This window comes from Phytophthora sojae, assembly GCF_000149755.1.
Source record: "Phytophthora sojae unplaced genomic scaffold PHYSOscaffold_8, whole genome shotgun sequence".
In the NCBI taxonomy this organism is placed as follows: domain Eukaryota; phylum Oomycota; class Peronosporomycetes; order Peronosporales; family Peronosporaceae; genus Phytophthora; species Phytophthora sojae.
Genome location: NW_009258122.1, coordinates 196,131 through 214,404, shown reverse-complemented (window position 1 = coordinate 214,404; position 18,274 = coordinate 196,131). Strand labels below are relative to the sequence as shown.

At 53.9% G+C, this 18,274-nt stretch overlaps 6 protein-coding genes across 6 annotated transcripts; 3 read left to right on the top strand and 3 right to left on the bottom strand.

The window, feature by feature from the left end:
• Nucleotides 1-515: 515 nt before the first annotated feature.
• PHYSODRAFT_520339 (hypothetical protein) lies at nt 516-1,205 on the bottom strand (the record flags this gene model as incomplete). Its single annotated transcript, XM_009534845.1, has 1 exon — nt 516-1,205. The coding sequence occupies one exon, from the start codon at nt 1,203-1,205 to the stop codon at nt 516-518; it is 690 nt and encodes a 229-aa protein (XP_009533140.1).
• Nucleotides 1,206-3,514: 2,309 nt separating this feature from the next.
• Nucleotides 3,515-3,718, top strand: PHYSODRAFT_520940 (hypothetical protein; the record flags this gene model as incomplete). Its single annotated transcript, XM_009534844.1, has 1 exon — nt 3,515-3,718. A coding segment is annotated over one exon (204 nt), but the record flags the coding sequence as incomplete, so codon positions are not given.
• A 968-nt stretch (nt 3,719-4,686) lies between these two features.
• Nucleotides 4,687-6,917, bottom strand: PHYSODRAFT_519350 (hypothetical protein; the record flags this gene model as incomplete). Its single annotated transcript, XM_009534843.1, has 6 exons — nt 4,687-5,377; nt 5,495-5,724; nt 5,802-5,886; nt 5,965-6,059; nt 6,134-6,491; nt 6,586-6,917. 6 exons carry the CDS (start codon nt 6,915-6,917, stop codon nt 4,687-4,689), a joined length of 1,791 nt encoding a protein of 596 aa, XP_009533138.1.
• Nucleotides 6,918-7,247: 330 nt separating this feature from the next.
• Nucleotides 7,248-8,129, top strand: PHYSODRAFT_304307 (hypothetical protein; the record flags this gene model as incomplete). Its single annotated transcript, XM_009534842.1, has 1 exon — nt 7,248-8,129. One exon carries the CDS (start codon nt 7,248-7,250, stop codon nt 8,127-8,129), a length of 882 nt encoding a protein of 293 aa, XP_009533137.1.
• A 130-nt stretch (nt 8,130-8,259) lies between these two features.
• PHYSODRAFT_337213 (hypothetical protein) lies at nt 8,260-9,039 on the bottom strand (the record flags this gene model as incomplete). Its single annotated transcript, XM_009534841.1, has 3 exons — nt 8,260-8,465; nt 8,867-8,970; nt 9,026-9,039. The coding sequence occupies 3 exons, from the start codon at nt 9,037-9,039 to the stop codon at nt 8,260-8,262; spliced, it is 324 nt and encodes a 107-aa protein (XP_009533136.1).
• A 7,012-nt stretch (nt 9,040-16,051) lies between these two features.
• Nucleotides 16,052-17,653, top strand: PHYSODRAFT_304306 (hypothetical protein; the record flags this gene model as incomplete). Its single annotated transcript, XM_009534840.1, has 7 exons — nt 16,052-16,080; nt 16,126-16,183; nt 16,264-16,585; nt 16,647-16,937; nt 17,123-17,193; nt 17,331-17,540; nt 17,609-17,653. 7 exons carry the CDS (start codon nt 16,052-16,054, stop codon nt 17,651-17,653), a joined length of 1,026 nt encoding a protein of 341 aa, XP_009533135.1.
• Between the last annotated feature and the right edge of the window lie 621 nt (nt 17,654-18,274).

Sequence of the window (18,274 nt, the reverse complement as noted above, 5' to 3'; positions counted from 1 at the left end):
GGCAGCGCGAAAGAGCGGAACGTGCTGCGGATTTGCCTGTAAAGCGTCTCCGAAAAAACGTTGCGCCACCAAGGATACTTCGGGTGGGTATTTTACTACGCATTATTACTTCGAGGACCATGCAGCAGGCTCGATAAGACGGTGTTTGCTAGAGAGCTCCGCCAGCCGCTGCAGTACCCTGGGTTACTATAAGTATCTGTTTCGGGAGTGAGCTTGTATAATTCATGTACATCTTCTAGCGCCATTGCCTTGACTTGCAGCCTTGCCAACTAGTATTCGTTGTGGATCATACCTCCAGTTTTCTTAGCCGACACTCGGAGGATACAGGGATGTTTGGGCACGTATTGCGCCAGTCAGCATCCTGAACGATGTGTCTTCCTTCAAACTGGCCGCTGCAGTCGTCCAAAGAGCCCCATAGCTTTAGAAAAGTCCATAAAGATGGAGTCAAGCAAGGTGTTCGTATTTTTGTTAAATAGTATCTAGGTGTTCGTGGGGTCTATTGGTTATGCAAGTTTTTAGCGGTACAGCGCCTGCGGTCTGAAGGTCATCGGTGGCACCTTCAACTGCGGTAGTACTGCAGCGGGGGTACTGGAGGTCGGAGGGTTGAGGAACGATAGCAACGAGCGTTGCTTGATGAGCCCCTCGCTCGTCTGAAGCTTGGGGAGTTGAACGGCCGGTGCTGAGAGAAATGGCGACGCGGGGATGAACGGAGCGCTCGCCATCGCCGGCAACTCGCTGGGCGGCGGAGGGTTCACTAGGAAGTCGATGGAGTGCTTCGACTTGACCGGGGACATGGCGACGTTGGGGCTGGCCATGGCAGACGCTGGCGGCGTCAAGAGTGCAGCGCAGGTGGGGGACGAGGGGGCCCTGAAGACCATCAGCACCTTGGCGTGGGCCTTGCAGTATCCTCGGACTTGCGAGAACTTATCGCAGTGAGGGATGGCACAACGGCGGCCGCCACCGTGAGAGATGCAGTGGCCCTTCGACTGCGCGAGCTTGTTGCAGTTCTCAACGGTGCAGCGGCGGCCGCCTCCGTGGGCGATGCACAGGCCGCGACTCTGCGCGAGCTTGTGGCAGTCCGGATGACGGCAGCGCGAGCCACCGCCGTGTGCCTTGCACAGTCCACGCGTCTGCGCGAACTTGTTGCAGTCGGCGAGCCGGCAACGCGTGCGGTTGGTGTTGCGACGAGTAGCGGGGGCCGGCATGGTCTCTAAAGGTCGAGGAAGCTGTAGTGTAGCGGATACCAAGCGAGCTGTGTGGAATCTGGCAAATGTCAGAATAAGTCAGATCCTGCGTGTCTTCTTGGCAACAAGCTCTTGCTGTACGATCGGACAGACTGCCGATGCCACACTTTGCTGGGTCCTAGCGTGGGTTGGTTGCAGTCGTTGCTTGATGGCCTCGAGATATAGACGAGTTGCAGGGGTGTCATGGCATGTCGGTCTCGTCTCGACGGCCGCGCGATGTTCACCACCGCGCTGGATGCCTCGCACCTGATGCAAATTGGTCCACACACGTGTCCTAGAAATTTTTCGGTCCTGGTTAGTGCTCGGGCGAGGCGACGACAAGATGTATGTCAACTGCAGCGGCTGGAAGTGGGGAACCCGAGTGGCGAAAGGTGCGACGAACGCGTGCTTGCTTATCGGAGCCCGTGGGGCTGGAGCTGCAGCGAGCGATCACCATGGTGCCAGTAATGGTGCAATACAATGCGGGACTTGCTTGCACCGGTGCCGGGGAGGGGGCATTACTTGCAGCGTGGCGCGATCAGCAATCGCTGCGGCCGTCCAGTTGAGCACAGGGTGTTCACCTTGGCGAGACGATCTCCCGGCTTTGTGAGCCGGTCGCGACGGTCGCCGGCAGCAGCGGATATCCGAGAACTCGCCGTTTGTGGACTCGGCAGCAACACGGAACCGGCGATACAAACAGCACCCGATGACCAAAAGAGCAAGAGCGACAAGCAAGCGATTGACTCCACGCTACTTACTATCGTACGGAGGAGACGGATCGCTGCTCGCTCACATGGCGAAAGTTGTGCGTGAAGCAGGGGCTTTAGATGACGGTGCATCCGACTCTCCATCTTTCGGTTGTCAAGTCTCGGGTCGTCAAGTCTCCGAACCGAATGGTAAGGTTCGAGGCCAACCTTGACAGCCCAGTTACTGCTGGGGCTGCAGTTGACCACAACGGCTCGACGAACGGCGAAAGACGCTTCAAAGTTGAAGCGCTCGACGTCCCGCAAGCTGCAGCTGGGACTGCGGCGAGCGCGTAATGCTCTGGCACTCGGGAGACTCAGGATGTGCGTCCAGGTCGCCCTCCGTCCTCGTCAGCGACGAGGACTACATGTACAAACCCCTTCTTTTTAGTTAACTGAGTCAGTAGAGCTCTAGGCTGCCCCAAACAAGTTGCGTCCAAGCAGCTTTGCCTGCCAACGTTTCGTCGAGCGTTACCTGAACGAGACGAAGGACAAATCGGCTTTGAGCTCACCCGCCATGCCGATGGCGACCATTGCCAGGCATTTTGGTGGGGTCCTGGTGAGTCACCCAGTGGTGACACGACTGTACTGAGACTAAAATGAAGTAGTGTAAACGTAGTTACCAATTGAGACCTCGACAACCATATATTTCACGGTCGGTGTCGGCGTAGTCAAACTACGATCCTAACTTGTGCTTATACTGTAGTTGAGGCACACCCGACAGCGTGTTGCGAGCAGCAAAGTCGCGCAAATCCGTTACGTCTCACATCGAACAAAACGCTTGATGCGAGGCTGCATCTCGCCACCCAGCTCTAGTGTGTCTAGACTATATGTTCTCCTTCCTTCGCTTTGCCTCATGCATGCGTATCGAGGCAGCCTTTTGGCCTGGTCTGGAAACGACAACTTGTCCAAGCGGCGCAGGTGGGACCTCTCGCTTCAAGCTGGGGCATACTTTATCCAAGTCTGCATATCTTTCGCCGCCAGCACGCTCTTTACGCCTAAATCTTGAGCGGTTTCGCCTAAGACATCAACTCAAGAACCCCCTTCTCCGCTTCGCCAGTCTGCGAAAGCCCTGCCCACGCCCTGACCTCGCTCCAGTCCAGTCCAGCGCACGCTCTTCGGATGTCGTCGCCGACGCGCTCGCCCGGCCCGTCGCCGCCGTCCCCGGTGCCGTTCATCTCGCCAGCTTCTAGAAGCCCCACGTGGGACGAATACCTGGCCAGCAGCAGCAGTAAAAGCAGCGGTGGCCCCTACGAGTTCAGCTTCCCCGATGGGTTCGGCGGCTCAATCGCCGCCAACCTGCCCGAGCCACGTGAGACTCGCCACGGTCTCACTTATCCACCCACGTCCAGCGGCCCCTCGCCCTCCTACTACGCGACCCAGCGATGGCCGCCCATGAAGATGACGCCAATGAATCAGAAGCGTAAAGCGAGCGCGATGCCCCCTCCGGCCTCGTTCCCCATGATAGCGACCCACTCGTCGCCCCCACCGGTGGTGGTGACGTTCCCGCTGTCCGTGACTCGAGCCGGGATGAAGACCGCCCTCGACATGAAGACGGCGGCCGTGACACCCAGAGACGACGTCCCAAACGGCACGCAGGTCGGACGCTGGACCAAGAGGGAGCACGAGCTGTTCCTCGAGGGGCTGCAGCGCTTCGGCAAGTCCTGGAAGAAGATATCGAGCCTCGTGCACACGCGCACGCTGGTCCAGATCCGCACCCATGCGCAGAAGTACCTGCAGAAGCAGTCGCGCGCCGCCATCAAAGCCGACGCCAAGGCCGCCGAAGACGCCGCCGCTCTCCAGTCCCAGCAGCCTTCCAAGTCTCAGCAACACCAGCAACAGCAGCAACGGCCATTCCGTAAGGATGAGAGTTGTCTGCCCCAACAGCAGCCACGGGTAGCTGCTGGTGCCGGCCGTCAGTCGGCACTTCAGGTGCATGTCCCGAGAGTCCCCACGCCTCCAGTGCGTCAGTGGAAATCTCCGCCAGCAGGAGACCGCAACAACACATTCGTCCCTTTGGCATTCCCGAGCACCTTGTCGACGTCAGCGTCTCGGTCCTCGTCGATGCCATCGCCACGCTCAGCCTTCCAGACCAACAGTGTCAGCAGGCTAGACCAATTGCTGCAGGACGACAGCAGCAGTGTTCCAGTGTTCGTGGACGAGTACTACACGAGCCCAACAGCCATCGAAGACGACCTGCTGAGGCCCTTGTACACCGGCGAGCAGTGGATCCCTCGCCTCGCGCATCCAGCTGCATCCGCCAACTACTCCAACAAACGCCGCCGAGTGGGCACGAGTGGGCCTGCTTGTACTTCAGCTGCAACTTCGACCACGGTGGCTGTACCAGCATTGCGTCCCGTGTTCCCTGGCACCACGTTCGAGCCCTTGCCAGCCCCTGACAACCTGTCGTCGACGAGCACCAGCCCGTCGGCGTACACACCACGACAATCAGCAGCCGCTGCAGTCCTACTAGCCGCCCACGAGACCGACGAGAGCACCAACTATCCCAACGCGTGGCTGTAGATACGACGCCCCCTTGTTCCACGCCCTCGAGGCTCAACAGCGTTTCTGTGACGTGTTCCGGGCACCCGAGCCTTCCCCTTGTTCTATCAACTGTTCTTACCAACTCAAAACCAACTTGCATGCCCATGCATAAGCGAAATAATGAGCCTGTTGTACTTACATGAGCGTGCGTGAGTGAGTGAGCGATCGTCTTGGTATCATGCAGCGGTGCTGGCCCCCGCAGCTCCTATTCCGCCCTGCTTGGCCTCTCGTAGAAATTGCTGCAAAGCTGTGAGTCGGTCATCGATGTCGCTGAATGAATCAGCAGACGTGTCCAGCAGCGCTTGAGGCGGCTGCTTCCTTCGTCGTAGCACGGGATTCAGCTGGTTGAGCTTCTTCTGAGGTGTCTGCTGAACCGGTTTGCGCGGTGAAGACGCTGCAGAGCCCCTAGGAGTAGCCTGACGACTGATCCCGCTGCTCTGCGATGGTGACGGCGATGGCGAGCGCCCACGACTTCGAGAGCGAGCACCGGGAGGGCCTGATCGAGGAAGCGGCGAATTGTTTGACGCGCGAGGGCGGCGGGTCTCGAGTGGAGGCGGCTCCATCACCCGCTTAGGAGAGGCCAGACGCGCATCAAGCTCGCGTTGGCGATCTCTTGACAGCCGTGAACTGCGTGATCGCGTAGAGCGCGACGAAGCTTGAGAGCCTCGGGAGCCAGCTGAGGAGTAACCACCCACTGAGCTGTCTGACGAGTATCCGCCATTGGACCGTGGCGGTCGTGTGCGCGAGTTCGAGCGCGCCCGACCTTCGCGTAGCTTGCGCTCCTTTTCTTGCTGGTAGGCTGTAGGGTCAAAGCGCCGGAAAGCTGGTCGAGGCGAGGGTCGTCCCCGTCGAGTGCTCCGCGGCGTTCTCTCGCCGCCATCTTCATCGTCTGAGGGGCCGTAGTGAGATGAGGAGGATTGAAATGGCGCTGGGAAGCCCGCGCTGCTGGGTTGTTGCTGTCGAGTCATTGCTGTCGCTGGGGACCGCTGCTGTCGCGAAGCAGGAGACCTCCCTCTTGAAAAGCGCGAGGGTAAATCAGTCCCCCTGCTGCCATTGAGCGCTGGGCGTTGACGTTGGCCTTGCTGTCCAGCTTGAGCCCTCGCGATCGCTAGTTGTCGAAGAAGCTCGCGGTTCTTCAGTTGAGTTTCCTCCAGCTGGGCCTTCATCTGCACCATTTGCGCAAGAGTCTCTTGTACCGCAGCGTTGCTGTCCTTCTGAAAACCGTCACCAACAAAAACAATATGCCGTTATGCAACGCGAGTGGAGATACAATTAGACTAATCGCACGTACAATTTTCCGTCGTGTCTCCAATCGCTCTTGCTCCTGCTTGGCCAGCTCTGTGCGATCATTCTGCTGAGCTGCTAGTCGCAGTTGTCTATAGATGCACCAATGAGAAATTCCGGTTAGACCAACAAAGAAGCAATATGCTCATACAGGGTTCAATACTGCGTACTTGATCTCAGTGCGAAGTCGCGCAGTCTCCACAGCCGAATCTTCTCGAAACTGCTGGTAGAGCGCAATAAGCTCTTTATTCTCTTCGATCGACGCCTGCAACCACAATACACCTTCCGTTAACCAAACCAATAACTACAACAACATCACGCCGCTATCACTCAACTCACCTGAAGCTCTCGCTGCAGCTCACCCGTCGAGTTCAGCACTCCATTGCCACCCTCCCTCGTCCCGTCGCAATACTGCTTCAGAGTGTTCTTCAAGCAGCGATTCTCCTCTCTCAGTACGGCGTTCTCATCCGCTAGTCGAGAGTCCGAAGCCGCACTACCAGCAGCAGTAGGGCCGTTCTCCTTTTCCGCCAGCGCCTGCTTCAGCCTGCGAATGGTGCGTTGCAGAACTTCAGGAGACGGCGAAAGCTCCGGCGTCAAGGACAGCGGGTAGTGAACTCGGTCGAACTCGACGGCATAAGTCAGGATCAGGAACCTCTTGCCACTGCCACTCGATGCAGCACCGCCAGCACTCGTCAATCTACAGAAAAAATATAATAAATAATAATAATTCATCCCAAAACTTTAGAAAATATGTTCTTAAGTTGCTCCAAGAGAAAGTTGTCCTTCCGCACCCTTCGACGGCCGTCCCGGGCTGCATTTTCCGCTGTCGGTAGAGATCCAGGTCCGCTGCAGTCAGCAGGTCCACGAACACGGCGTCGCTGCGGCGGTGCAGCGCTGTAAGCAGCATCTGCACGAACACTGGGAAGCGCTTGGAGTTGCCCGTCTGGCGCGTGAGTTGCTCGATGTCCGAGGCCGGGAAGCGCCCCGTCCAGACGCTGGGAGGCGCCGCCGCCGCGTCCGCCGCCTCCACCTGCAGGTGCAGCAGCTGCTGCTGCACCTGCAGCGTCACCACGAAGCGCGCGCCGTGGAACTCGAGCGCCGCCGACGTCTCCAGATCCTCCATCTGCAGCAACTTAAACTGGGACTCAAAGTGAACATGTACCCATCCGTCCGACTAAGTACGAGAGCATATCTCGCGACCTTTCAAGATCCGCGTATCCGCCAGCGTATCCACTCTTCAGTCCGCCGTCGCATTGCGCCGCCCAGGCAGCAAATCCAACCAGCCTTACCCTACTTGTAAGTCATCTACCTCTCTCTCTCTCTCTCTCTCTCTCTCTCTCTCTCTATCTATCTATCTATCTATCTATCTATCTATCTATCTATCTATCTATCTATCTATCTCTAGCTCCACTGCAATTGCAATTGCAGCTAACCCATGCTATGTAGTGCAGACATGAAGCACGCGGCCCACTCGCGCTTCGCATCGGCGGCGGCGCTGGACGCCTACGACTTCGACGACGCGTCCGCGGCCACGCAGGAGCTCGTGGACGAGTGCAAGCGCCGCAACTGGAACAGCCGCGCCAAGCGCCAGCAGCACAGCTCAGTCAGCTCTAGCTCTACTACCAGTGGCAATGCTGGTGCCTCTGCTTCTGTGGCTGCTGCGACGGACTCGCTCCGGTTCGCGGATCTGCGGACGCAGGACCCGTCGGTGTTCGCGCACTTGCTGGCTGACCATTTTGTGGCTAAAGAGGCTGCGGCTACTGCGCCCTGTGCGCCAGCCAAGCCGCAGCATCGGGCGAGGCCGGTGGCCGGCGCTGTGAGCTTGGGCAGCTTCCGCAGCTGGCAGTTCGGGGAGCGCTGTCTGGCCACGTACCGCGTGCTGTTCGGCCGGCCGCTGTGGACTGCAGCCACGCCGGCGGCCGTGCCGGTGTGCTCGCCCCGTCCGAGGAAGAGGAAGCACGTGACGCCGCCCACCAGCAGCAGCTCCGAGAGCTCGGAAGGGGATCAGCTGGACATGATGGAGCTCGGGACGACGGGCGAGATGCTAACGCTGCCGACGGTGAACGAGCTGCTAGAGCTCCCGACGGACGACGTGTTCGTCGTGGACGGCAAGGCTGACGCGTCCGCTGCTCCGCTCGAAGCGGACGACGTGCTCACGGGTCTAGCACTGGATTTAGATGCAGGAATCGGGCAAGACGTGACGGCGGGAGGGGACACCATTGACTTGTTATGGGAGCTGGATGCTGCAGACGTAGATGGAGGCACGATGCTGACAGAAGGGGAAGAGGAACTGCGTTTCTTGGCTCCGTCGCCCAGCTCGTTCTCGCCAGTCTGACATGATGGGGAGGCGTTTTAATCCAGCATGACGACAAGAAGACGATAGGTTGACGCACACGCGCAAGAAACAACACGCAAAAAGGTATTATAGAGTCTGTGCTTGAGTGGGGTGGGCGTCTGTCGTTCTGCTAGACGATCTCGGGTGGCTGTACGTCTAACACGTCTTCCTCTTCATCGTCGTCGTCGCTGCCTACCGCACCACCGATGGGCTGCAGCGACCGCTTGGTCACTTTGACTGGCTTCCCACCTTCCGGTTTGTCGCCTTTGTCAGCCAGCAGCCCATTGCGTTCGTTGGCGTCCGGGGATACCAGACCAGAGCTCGCAATCAGCAAAACTCGGGTACCCGCACCCACCCGACGGTAATCCCCACCCGAGATAAATTATACTCTGGGCGGTGCTACATTCTATCAACGGTCAAAGCGAAGTATTTGAAAGAAGGGGTGATGTCTATTATGAAAATAAAGATCGTTCACCCGTGCATTCTGGTTGCGTGTCCATTAAATTAAATCAGGTCCGCATTGGACCTCACCTTTAGCTTCTTCGTGTGCCTTATCAACGTAGAGACTTCATGTTGTGTATTAGGGAGGTTATCGGTCTCCATGCTTGGATGTTGGGCCAGGCGTCGTCAAAAACACATAAGAGTCGGGATGCGAAACCTTCCACTTATTTTTATCCTTACTCTTGGGTACCCAAGCTTCACCCGGTGATTGTTTCGGGTGTACCCGGTTCGGGTACCCGATTGCGAGCTCTGCACCAGACTCTGCTTGTCGGCGTCGCGACTGCCGCCGAAGAAGGACCTCCAGCCGCCGAACGAGCCCTTGGGGTTCCGGAAGTTGCATCTGGAAGCGAGGCAGCACCAAGCCCACGACCAAAATCTACCAGCTCAAAACGCACCCGGCGAACAGCATATTGGTGGCATTCCGTTAAATGGAGCGACGAAAAATACCCCATGTGTGGTGAAAATTTCGCCCGAACGGATGCCCGTACGTGTTCGTATTGTCTTTTAAGCACCCTTGGGATTCAAGTTGGCTGAAGTCTGAGGTATGTTCTATCACTGTTTTGGTTTTAGCCAAACCTTGTCTTGGTAGCACTAACGTTTGGTCTGACAACGATATTTTTGATACTGTGTATCCGAAAGGAGTACCGCTGCGACTGTAAGGCGCTATATGTGTCTGTGGCTGTGCGCGCATAATCCTACATGAGTATCCGTGATGCCTTCAATTTGGAGGTTCTGGTTAAGTCGATCTCAGCATGGAGGCTTCCAGGTCGCCTTTGCGAGCGACCAAAGGTGAGACAGCAGGATACGACGTACAGATCAATCCCTAAGCCATTGACCAAAATGGCTGCTTAACCAGGATTCCAACGAACTGGAATGTCTTGTACCTCTAGTGACCGAGGACGATAGTGGCACGTCGACTAGAAACTTTGATGAGGTGGTGCGACCTTGGCTTACTAAAGACGACACCAGCTACTAGGAGATTGATGTCGCGGGCGAAGAGGTGTCAACGGAGCCGTATGGCATTCAAGACCTCGCAATAAAACTGTATTTACCTTTGGTTGACTTGCCGTGGTGGCGTTGTTGGGAATGATAACAAGTGTGTGTAGTAACAAAACATCACACGCGGAAAACAATCAAATCACACGCGGAAAACTCGTTACACGCGCAAAACAGCGGGTACACGCGGAAAACCCGGGCACACGCGGAAAACCAATGGCCGATGTAGTCAAAATGCGCGAACCTCCCTGTTTTCCAGCTTTGGGATTTGTTGCGAGGTCCGTTTCAGCGATACCCGCCTCGAGTGCGATGTCAGAAATCACCTTGGTAATACAGGAAATGCGCCCAGCCCAGAAATTCTAAATGACATGTTTCCTATTGTAGATTAAAAAAAAGCTGTAATAGTGCATCACTTTCATGGTTCACCAAAACTAAATTTTGGTCACCAATGGTTAACCGAACGATGATTACGGTTGGTCATGGTCATCCGTTTCACCGCTCAAAAATCCATAGTTGGTTATGGTTGATCGAAAATTTGCGTTTGCGACCTCTGATCTGAGTAATTATCTTGTCCGTCTCTATCGATGATAAACCATCAATCGCATTATCAAATATCATTTCCCATTCTGCAACACCTACAGCACGAAGGTAAGCACGAAGGTAAGCATATTTGTATGCTTGCGAGGGGCTGCAACTAATAGATTGCCTATACATGGTTATTAACAGCGCGGAGGTAAGACAGTAAATTGATATTATCGTAAGTTTGCAGTTCGAAGAACTGTCGATTGGGGGAGAGTTTTGGATGTCATCGAACGACATTCACGCTACTTTCGTAGCTTCTCCCCCCAGCGAACAACATTCGCACTACATCAGGCAGCACTCAATCGAATCCGGCCTTACAGATTTTGATAGATGTCTGTTCGCCTCGTTTCCTTCTAGATAGATGTCACATGCCACCAGAGGAAGTGGACAGATATTACTGGGATAGCAGTGGCCGATAGGTCATGCTGCTAGCCAGCTCAAATCGGGTTGATTCGAACCTCGTTAACTGAAGCCGGTAAACTGAGGCCGGTATCGTGGTCCTTTGTCAGTGGCCGTCTTTCTATTGGTGACCCGGAACGGAGTCGGTAACTGAGTCCGATCTCGGGTCACTAGCCTTCTGTCTTCTTCAGATGGTGTTTCGTCAGTGCATGACTTCAGCCATTCCTCATTCTAAAGCAACCGGCACCTACATGCGTACCTATCCGCCTGCCTTACCTTTATCTTGCATGCGAGCTACAACGACTGCTCTGTACAGCCACCAAGTTCCTAAACTAACATGGTCGCGCGTTTTTCGGCATAATTCACCACTATCAGGTTCACTACGACGCTAAATTCGAGACATGGTTTTGGCTAACTGTTGTAGTTGACGTCACAGGCTGTGTCTACCTCGGTTCCGCTGATATGGCCATGGGGACGTGCCACTTCACATTCTACCACTAAACCAAGCAAGCGACCTACGTACTACCCACCCGCCTACATCCAGTGCTACAACGATTGCCGGAGTACCACCCACCACCACGGCACTAGGGCCCAACCAAAACGCAACGTTAACTATGATACATGATATTTTAAATAAAATATAAATATTTTTTATGAAAACATTAACAATGGCTTCGCGACTGACGTGTAGGACGCCTGGTAGATCCCTACAAGTACGTTTTGCGCTGAGAACTTTGATAATGAACCAGTAGCATGGACATCTAGTGCTTTGTATAAAGGTTCTAATCTATTCTTTAATTTGCAAGCTACATACGAACGTGTGCAGTTATATCCCTTGTTTATGCTAATAATTACTGATGTACTTTCTGCAAGAGAAGGATAAAATACCGCGGAAGATGTTGTAAAACGTGATTACTGTAGCTGATTGTCGGACTTACCGGTTTTGAAAAATATTTTTAGTTTCACCTTAAACTGAGAAAAGAGACCGGTTTCGGGTAGGTCTAGGCAATACGAATTGCGTGGTATACTTTGTTTTCAGTAAATACGAATTGTTTCCGAGAAAACTGAAATTCAAAACAGGGGGAGGCACCCTTTAGGTCGTATACGGTAAATAGTTATGGCACAACTAATTAGGGTGAACGGTGTACCGATATTAGTTCACAGCTTTTATGTATTAAAATAGATACTTGCTAAATGACCATAACACACTTGGGCGAATCGAAGTAGACACGTTTGTTGTTAGATATTCAGGCGACCCGGATGAAAAATGTGTGCGACTGCGCCATGTTATTAAACCGAGTGTGAATGCTGCTATATCACTGCTGTACACGCCCGATTCTTGTGCGAGAGGGAGCCCGGGTGGGCGGCGTCAACGCTAAGAGCAAACACCCGGTACACCCTACTCCTACACGCGATCGAGATTTGCTATACTTCAGTTTTGACCTATCAAACTTGGATTCATCCGGTTATCCTGCAACCTCAGTTGAGCAGTTAACCTAAATATTCGAATGCACGGATTTTTATCGGTACCGGTAAGGTTCCGAGCTCAACACCGCAATTCGAAAAATAATGGATTCTGCCTGGGCATCAGTGCACATTTCCGTGGCAGGAAGAAAAGAAAATGACGTTGATTAGCTAGTTGTCAATAACGGTTCTACTAACTACAAAAGAACTAAAGTTAACCTCTCAACGCCCACACGTTGTAGATACACCAAGAAACATGTTGTACGTACACCATGTTAAAACATGGGCGGATTAGCTGCATAAGTCAGGCCATCCCGCAAAGTGCACAGGGCTTGGGTTCGGTGGACCAGATTACAGGATATAAACGGATATAAATTATGCGAACGCGTGCTAGAGTAAATGCAAAGCGATTGCCGTAGCAATGTCAATTCGATTTAGGGTAGAAAGAAACCGCTTCTGAATCGACAAAGATTCCATTACTTGATATTTATTGCGTGTATTGTGTAAGTTGACTGGTGGTGTATCACTTGCAACTAACTGTGCACGTTATAGAGGGCCCAAGAAAAGTGGTGTAGATAGTGTAGCAAGAACTGTTGTGCCAAGTTGAGTGTGAAGCGTGTTCTAGCGTAGATACCGGCCATCTTCCCGGATACTTTACGAGGTAAAATGGTGTTTTGAGAGGGAATTAGAAATAGGATAGTGAATCGACTGGTATTTAGCCTGTAATGGAAACAGATTTGAGGGGATATACAAAGATCAGGTTGCGCATGTGTGTGTGGACCTCTGTAGTAAGGTGGTAAATGATGTGGAGGTGATTGAGGCGAGGCGGGTGAACGCCTGACCGCCCAGGTGTATAGCTTGGCGCGTCCCGGGTGTAGACTCCCGAATGGGGCGCACCCAGAACAAACCCTAGCCAGAGATAGTACACCTAGATGTACACTCCAACCGGGGTGGCGTGTGTCCTTGTGAACAATCCCTGTGGGTTCGTTTGTCTTCGTAACCAGGGGTCTTCAACCGTGGATGAGTTGTCTTGATACGTGTCGGTCGCTAGGTAGCAGGGCAGAACGTAACCTTCCTGGACGTCGCCTCTGGCAGCCTTTAGACAACCAAACAATACAAACAGATACAGAGTTATATACAAACACGTAGCCCTTCCTTGTTCTTTTGGACCGTCAAAGGGTCGGTCACTACTCCAGTCAACTCCAGCCGGACTCCGGGATACTGGTCAATCCCGGACGGCTTTGGTTCACGCGCACCACCCTCAAGTACTGAGGGAAACTAACACAATCAATTACCTTCTATCACACAATATCTCTTAAATCAATACTTCCCACCCGGGACTACTCCAACCAGGGTGAAAAGGTAATCAGTAATATGAAATGCGGGGCCTTCCTGGTCTGGACGAGCTCAACGCAACTAGGAAACGAAATGGGATGGATCAACCTCGATAACCTGGTACTCACCCCAACTTGGACTGGACTTGGTTGCGGGAGCTCGACCCAGATGTCACAGTTGCTGGGCCCTCACACGTAGACTTAGTCGGTCCTCCGGGAATGCACGTCCGGTAGGCTGCTCCAACTCACTTGCGCGATCCTTGGCAAAACGAACTCTGTTTTATCTGTTATCTGTGGTCTCTCTGTCTGTCTGTCTGTCTGGCTATCTTCTGTCGATCTTTACATGCACTCCATCTTGACTTGTCTTCACTATGGTCTTGTCGTCGTAATCGTCCGCGGTCCCTCGTAGCATACTTCCAGCAAGTACAATCATCACTGGGTACGCAAGCGAAGTTCAATGTTCCACGGAATCCGAACAGATCTTGGCTGGTCGGCTTGGTCGGTCGGAAACATCTTGGACTTTGTATACTGAATCTTCACATCTGGGATGGTATCTTGGCGTCTTGGTATCTCCATCCGGGATTCATGATTATCTCCAAACGGAATCACACTCCACTTGGGCTTCACATCCGGGATGTCTTGGAACGCTTCACGGTTTCTGGGTCTTCACTCGATCCGGTTGGGCTCCTCTTGCGTTGTACAGGGCACCAAGAGCAGGCGGCCTCCAGTCGGAGGCACTTCTACGCTCCCTTGGGCTTTGCCTCTCGTTCGGTACTTGGTTCCAGCCGGGGTCCGCTCTTGGGGACATCTCCGTCCGGGGTCACCAAACCGTGTACACTGCCAACGCGAGTCCGGCCGGGATCCGCTTTTCCCATACGCCACGTGTCGCTGTCTCCCTCTCCCATAGTGAGCCTATGAGCCAACCAATCACAGGCGCGGCTCGGGGAATCCTCGAAAATCTCCAATTCCATCGTGTCGTGATAGTTCAAGGCTACAATGCGCTAGGTTTATGAACGGTTTCCTTGATGCGTTGTCGCTTTCGTGCAAGATGCCGTGCAAGTCACCCTGCTTTGCACTCCCTTAGAGGTCCTTGCCTCTTGATAAAAAAGCCACTGGCTTAAAAGTCCTTATCACGGTGTATCTATACTATGGACATGCTGTTTGTACAACATGATCAACGATTTGAAGAAATGGTCATGTCGTCGTTGTGCATAGTCGGTACTCGAACTTATACGAGACTCTAGTAAAACCAAGTGCTGCGCGGCTTTAACCCTTTCGCGAGTATCCTCAATAAATTATAGTATACAACTCATTGATATTTCCTAATAAAAGGGCGCTCTAGGCGTCCTTTTACAAAGTTACGGAGCCTTTTCGGTGTGTCTCATGGGACATAAATCTACGGTGATTTGCATGATACATAGAATGTATGCGTATGACTAGGAAGCTCCTAGACTATCACGAAAGCCATGCCAGCCTCCATGAACCTGTGACCATGTACTCTGCTTCAGCGACTACGACGCTGACCAGCATAAGTACAAACTGGCATCACACTGGTGATACTACTACCCCAGCAACATCCAAGACAATAGCAACTGCGGTAACGAGGGCCAGCACGACGAGGCAAGCGAGAACTGGACGATAGCTATGACGATGATCATCATTGTGAAGGGGCAAATCCGCTCGAACCGACACCAAACTCCACGACTGCATCGGCTACGACTACTCCAATATGCCCTGTTACTACGACGATGCGCATGGCTACGCCTACGACTACTTTGAGCCTTGACCACATCCAACGCGTTGTACTTCTAATCAACGCACCGCGGCTGACTACGCTTGACTCGCGAGCTTCTTTCTAGGGGGCTTTCACTCGTCCAACGCGACCAGCCCCCGTTACAACGACAACAATCTCAACGTACAACAGTCCCACGACAACGACTCCACCATCACGACAAATAACCCAGCGAACGTCTCGACTACGCCGCCTATAAGACAGCGAAGCCGTCCACTCCAGGCATGAACTGGAGTCGGAGACGAACACGACAACGACCCGCAACAGGGAATTCACCCCACGAACTCAGTGAACTACAACAACACGAGACGGCTACGTCGCAACGTTTCAGCCCACGCAAGGCCGTGATTCGCATTATTCAAGTGATCCAGTCGATTGGTGCTGTATCAAACGATGGAGCCGTAGCTGTATTGGACTCCTGGCATGCGCACCCCCACCATCGCTGGTAGACCCTAGCACCCCAGCAGACGACGGCACGTGAACTAGTCATCACTTTCGGCCGGCGACATGAGTTGACCACCTCCAACTTGTCGTGAAAGCGCAGAGACTGATCTTCAGTTCGATGAGGTCGCGTTGTGCTAACTCATAGCAGTGGCTAAAACGATGCAAAAGATTGCAATCTCTCCATTTATAAATATCGTGGCCCTCTTAAAGTCGAAACTATGGCTTGGAATTTTCTAACCACACGCGGAAAACCTGCACATGAGAAACTTACTATACACGCGTGAAACCTTGGCACACGCGGAAAGCCTAGTCTAAAACGTCACACGCGGAAAAACACCGCGGAAAAACACCGCGGAAAAAACCCGAATCCAATAAAAGCGTGAGTTAAAACAAAAGTTCAAGCCAAAGCAATGTTTCTCGCTCTCTCTTGCTGGGACGCGTACGTACATCGGCAATGGCGACCGCTACGTTCCAAACTCAACAGCACGTTAATACATTCGATCACGATACCTGCGGGTCTGTACTGGAACGTATTAGCGAAGGTATATCCGGACGGCAATGGTAGAATGACGCCTCACCCTACCCGTCCAGGATAGTCTGCAGCCTCTCCTTCACGGTACAGACGTACCGGTCCCCAATTCTGGCGGGGGCAGGTCGTCTTAGACTGCGACGCTTCGCAGCTTGCCACTCGGAGACCGCACGCCCTGATAATCGTAACCTCCTCGCCTCTCAGCCTCTGCGTCATCGTAGTCTGCCATCGACACACCGCAAACACCGCAATGAGCAGCACGTCGTATTCCGACCAAAGAGGGAGAGTGAGGGCCACGACATGATGAGGCACAAGGGCGTTGATCTGCGTCGTGAATGGTTCGAAGGAGAGCAGGAGGCAGCGGAACCGAAGATGGCATTTCATTTCCAACAGTTTACGGTAGGTAGAGCTGTCCGTATGTCTACATGTTGGCGTTGCTGAACGCCGGGTTCTTGGCCCTGTACTTCTCGACCCAGTTGAGGTGCTTGGCGCCGATGTTGTCCGGGAGCTTCTGGAAGAAGGCGTTAAGTTGGGTATAGCTGGGCATCCTGCGCTCTTCGTCCGCTTCAGCCGCCGTCTTCTAGCTGCCCTTGAGGTGGCGACTAATAGTGCTCTCTTCGTTGTTGAGCGTGGGGTTCGAGTTGGCTGCGACGTCGTTGGCCTGGACGGAGTTGTCGAGGCCGTTGGTGCTCGCAACGTGGGCGGTTGCACGAGCAATGTTGCAGTTGGCAAAGCACACGCCAGCCCGCTTCGCAGAATGTGCTTGGGTGCGTCCAAACAGCAAGATTGGACGGCAGTGGAATGTCGGTGGTGGCCGACTTGGTGACGTAAGAGCTCTCGTCACTTGACTTCAACGTGACTTCAACGTGGCTTCAACGTGGCTTCAACGTGGCGGTAAGGCGATCGATCGAAGCTCGCGGCTCGACTCTATGACTTACACGGGTTGACGCAGGACGCAGTAGCAGAGGCAGCGATCGCGTCGATTCCGGACGTGCAGTGACGTCGTTCGATGGAAGGAGGCCGGTAAGTACTCTACAGGTGAGCAAGGAGCTGTAGCGTAAGGCAGAGCGACAGAGCTAACGATGAATGGCACTTTCAATTTCTCCACCAACTCACCAAGCGGCCTTCTACTTGACTCGCATTCCTGAAAGTCGCTACAGGTTCTGAGCTCAAGGACCGCAGCTGGCCGATTGCGTTGCTTGTTTTGCACTGACCAGAGCGAATCGAGAAATGAGCGCATTGCAAGAAGGGGTACAGTAGCGCATTGGCACAGAGCATCTCTGAGATGGGGACGTCATTTCTACCGGCACGACTCGTTTCGCGCCCAGGTCCCTGCATCTTTGAGCTGTGCCGGGAAGTGCTGGTGGCTCGTGAGTCAAGTATTATGACTCACCCGAGAAATTCATGCGTGTGGTGTCCGTGACGTTGCCACCCACAGAACAAGCTCGAGCAGAATCCAACCAACGTTCATCGCGACTATTAATCAATACAGTACACGCACAGATACGTTCTTCAGCTCGGCCCGAGCCACTTCGAGTCGAAGAGTTGAAGCAAACCTCATCGGAGCTGTCGAACTTCGACAGCTTCGACGAGGTTTGCACTTGATGTAGCGCGAAGTACGGTCATGTCGGTTGTGGTCTTGCTGCCCTTCAGGTAACGAGCGGTGGCTTGGTGCTGCCCAGTCGATACTGTGATCTTCATTTGGATGGGGTCTTCAGCCGACGCGAGGGTGCTGCAGCAGACAGCGAAGGTGACAAGTACCATCAGGAAGAACTGGCTGGGGCGCATTTTGGTCGGAACGCAGCTGATTTCTGGTCGACTGGGCTCCAAAGGGTCGATTGAAGAATGCCCCCCCCCCCCTCTTCACAGTGGCCGACTCTATGCAGATTGCCCAAGCTCCAGAAGAAACTTCTTCAGCGTATCACCCCAGAACCTCGGGACCTGCTTAAGTCCATAGGGCCCCTTGAGTAGCATGCACACTCGCCCTGTTCCGTCGTCGTATCCTTCCGGCGGCTCCATGTAGATAGTCATGCCCGTCAGCACTCCATTCAAGAAGGCTGTCACGAAGTCGATGTGCCTCAGGTCCAAGGAAAATATGAGTGCA